The sequence below is a fragment of the Antrostomus carolinensis genome, unplaced genomic scaffold, assembly GCF_000700745.2.
Source record: "Antrostomus carolinensis isolate BGI_N321 unplaced genomic scaffold, ASM70074v2 scaffold8253, whole genome shotgun sequence".
Taxonomy (NCBI): Eukaryota; Metazoa; Chordata; class Aves; order Caprimulgiformes; family Caprimulgidae; genus Antrostomus; species Antrostomus carolinensis.
This window is the reverse complement of record NW_010305790.1, coordinates 6,455-9,915: the sequence shown is the minus strand read 5'-3', so window position 1 is coordinate 9,915 and position 3,461 is coordinate 6,455. Positions and strand designations below refer to the sequence as shown.

At 43.7% G+C, this 3,461-nt stretch overlaps 1 protein-coding gene across 1 annotated transcript; it reads left to right on the top strand.

Moving 5' to 3' along the window:
- The first annotated feature begins 65 nt into the window (after nucleotides 1-65).
- WDR77 (WD repeat domain 77) lies at nucleotides 66-3,024 on the top strand. Its single transcript, XM_010164883.2, has 7 exons — nucleotides 66-112; nucleotides 726-796; nucleotides 1,181-1,235; nucleotides 1,499-1,570; nucleotides 1,683-1,791; nucleotides 2,232-2,300; nucleotides 2,587-3,024. Exons 4-7 carry the CDS (start codon nucleotides 1,534-1,536, stop codon nucleotides 2,744-2,746), a joined length of 375 nt encoding a protein of 124 aa, XP_010163185.2. The 5' UTR covers nucleotides 66-112; nucleotides 726-796; nucleotides 1,181-1,235; nucleotides 1,499-1,533; the 3' UTR covers nucleotides 2,747-3,024.
- Nucleotides 3,025-3,461: the final 437 nt, after the last annotated feature.

Genomic DNA, 3,461 nt, shown 5'->3' with positions numbered 1-3,461 from the left:
CTGTCCCCAGCCCGGCTGCTGTGTGCCAGGGCCGGCTGCTGACCGCTCACTCTTGTCCACAGCGTGAAGGTCTGGGACCTGCCCCAGCAGACAGTGCTGCACTCCTACAGAGGTGAGTGCCCCCCGGCCCCGTGGCCCCGCGGGCTCAGCTCAGTCCTGCAGCATTGCTGGTTATCTCCTGTCTCCCAAACCATGCTCGGGGCCCTGAGTTAATGTGACGTTTATTTCTTTGTCTGTTGTTCATTTCACCCCACACAATGAATGCTACAAGGCTTAGTTTGCTTTGCATCTCTAAGTTTTTTCTGTACTGAGATCTTTCTTCCACCTGCACGTGATTGTGTGCTCTCCTAACCCATGTTTGTTTTGAACAACGGCCGTTGCAGATGCTGATCTCTGGAGATACAGTACTGTGATCTCTGGCTGCAGCAGAGGCCGTACTTTCTCTGATCCTCTCCCCCCCCAGCCCCTTGGTAACCAGCCTCTTGTCTTGAGGGTTCTTCAAGCTTATGCCCATCACAGGGACTTGACTGCAGCAGCTCTGGTTGGAGTTGGCAGCTCATCAGTTTGGTAGGAAGTAGCTGGCTGTTGCCAAGTAGAAGTTAAGCCTGTATCTGAGCATAAAGTGTTCTTTATTATACTGCTGTGCCTTCAGAGACCCTTGGGAATACGTGGGGAAGTTGTGGATATGATCTTTGAGGCTCTTTATCCTTTTGTGCTTTTGGTAGCTCACTCCGATGCAGTGTCATGTGTGGCTTCCTGTCCTGGTAAGGACACCATATTCCTGTCCTGTGCTGAGGTAACGTTCACTATCTAAATCTGCCTGATAAAAATGAGATTTAACTTGAGTTATTTACAGTTAAATGTCCTCACTCAAAGACCACCTATTGTGCTACAAGCTCTATTCCTGTGTTATTTAAATGTTCCAGTCTGAAAAAGTTGCCATCAGCTTACCAAGCTGATTTCTACAAGTTTGTGTTAAAATGTGGGAGCTCTTAATTCTGTCCTGGGGATGATGGACAGAGCTAACTTGCAATTAATAGCAGCATCCTTTTAACACAAAGGAAGAGGTGGTGTGGGTTTGATTGTGGGTCGGTAGCAGTTCTGTGGTGAATCTGAGTTTATGCCTACCCCCTGCCACAAAGAAATTGTAAAAACCTTCTTACTCACTTTGGGTTTATAGGACAGCAGAACTCTACTCTGGGACACCAGATGCCCAAAACCAGCTACTCGAATTGGTATGTTTCTGTGTGCAGTCACAGCTTGTGTATGAGTTTTTGTTGGAAGAAATAAATTACTTACTTTATGCCCTACTTCAGTATGTCTAATGTCAAATTAGCTCTGTGACCATTTGGGCAGCAAAGCCTATTGAAACCTAAGGAAGTCTAAATAAAATAAGCTTTTAAACCTTTGCCTTAGTGCAGTAGCAGTGCTAACTGAGATAGGGTAGGAATATCTTTGTACTGACTCTTCACACTCATCCTAATGTATTTACTCACAGTTTGCAGTGCCTGTAATCACCTCCCTACCTCAGTCATGTGGCATCCACAGAAAAGTGACATCTTTGCTTTGGGTAAGAAGCAATCTTCTTCCTTGACTTTTCACCAGACAAATCAAGGTGATGACTGATTTCTTTTCACATGACAATTTTGCCAATAATCTCATTCTCCCTTCTTCTCTTAAAGGTGATGAAAATGGAACAGTTGCACTAGTAGACACAAAGAATCCTGATTCTGCCCTCAGCTCCACTGTGCACACCCGAAGTATCACGGGCTTTGCATTTTCTGCACATAGGTACAGTTGGATACACTGGCATAGAATGTGTGATTACATACACTTGAAAGCTTTGTTTTTAGAGTCAAACCTATGAGAGTACTAGTTTTGGTCTTTTTATCAAGAAGATCAATAGTCTCACTTTTGCCAAGAAGTATGTGAATGTACACAAGAACACTTGAGCAGTATTTGGAATTCTTGACCCACTCACTGTGGGGATTTTTCCAATTACAGTCACCTCTGCTCGAGGAAGGATTACTTGCTTTCCAACACTAATGGAATATTCTCACTTAGTGTGCTGGCAGCCTCCCAAAGATAAAACAATTTTGTAAGATTTGGTACCTCTTTAATTCACTGTACCTGGGTCAGGCTCACTACAAAATGTGCTTTTCATAAGTTTGTTCCTAAGAAGCTTTCTTGTATTTGACTGTTCTAACTGGAGTCTCACCTCTGTCCTCTAGTTCACCCTTACTGGCTTCCATCAGTGAAGACTGTTCAGTAGCTGTCCTTGGCTCAGACCTCTCAGAGGTGTAAGTACTAGACAGAACATATTCACTACTGTGGCTCTTTGTCTTGTTGACTTCTCATTAAGTTAATTATTTATCCATATGCTGAGCAGAAGATGAAAATACACCTTAAATAGGGGAGCATCATCCTAACAAACCAGCAGTTAGGAATTGCTCAAGCCCACAAATTCTTAGTGGCAAAGCTTTATGGCTAATGGAGTGTTTGTGTTTTTACCTAACAAACCAGCAGTTAGGAATTGCTCAAGTCCACAAATTCTTAGTGGCTAATGGAGTGTTTGTGTTTTTCCAGGTTCAGAGACCGTTCTCATCGAGACTTCGTTAAAGGCTTATCATGGTCTCCCTCAGATGATGCCTTGCTCACTACAGTTGGATGGGATCATCAGGTTTTACATCACACTGTCCCCCTACCAACTGGTGAAGCTTCTGAAGTCAACTGTGTAAAAGAATAGTTTTTATAAACTCATGGTCCAAATTCCTTCCTGGCATTACTTTGATTCTGCTGAAGTCAAAGGTGTGTGTGAACTGGAGTCTGCCTTGAAGCTTGTGACGAAGAAGATTCCTGTAGTAGTTTTGAATTAGGCATAAGTTAGTTAACAAACCAAGCTTTACCCTCTCCTCAGGAGTTAGCTTCACCTGTGATAAGACTTCAGTATTGTACCTAGAAAAATATTGACTTCAGGCACAGAGGAGACTGGGAGAGACAGGGAAATAGGGATAATTAAATAAAAAAGAAAATAAATCAAAGACTCAATTCCTTGCTCAGGAGGAATTGAAATCAGATCTTCCAACAGAATGGTTAACAATTAAGAACTGCAAAGGTCCCACTGTTGTCCTTAATGCAGCATGTGCTTTAGAGGGTCAGTCTTCAACATCTACTAGTGTGGATGCTGTGGTGAGCACTTTTGATGCACTTGGGCTCCATTGATGGGTATCAGTACCAGTGCTTGTGTGAGGGGTCCTGTGTGCTGTATGACAAGGATCCCAGCTGTAGCCCTGTAATGTCCCTTTTGTGACACTGCATGACACATGCTGAAATACCAGGACCTGCAGTGCTCAACACTGGCTTGCTACTGCAGCAGGCTGAGAGCCAAGAGAAGTGAGCAGCTGCTGTCCTGTTGGACACCAAGTTTCATCTCCTCTGTGCTGAAGACAACTTTCTCAAAG

Bases quoted from the DNA above. Each gene is read 5' to 3' on its own strand.
- WDR77 (XM_010164883.2), top strand. From the start codon at position 1,534: ATGTGGCATCCACAGAAAAGTGACATCTTTGCTTTGG. The intron at 1,571-1,682 runs GTAAGAAGCAAT...CTTCTCTTAAAG, and splicing joins AAGTGACATCTTTGCTTTGG to GTGATGAAAATGGAACAGTT. The intron at 2,301-2,586 runs GTAAGTACTAGA...GTGTTTTTCCAG, and splicing joins GGCTCAGACCTCTCAGAGGT to GTTCAGAGACCGTTCTCATC.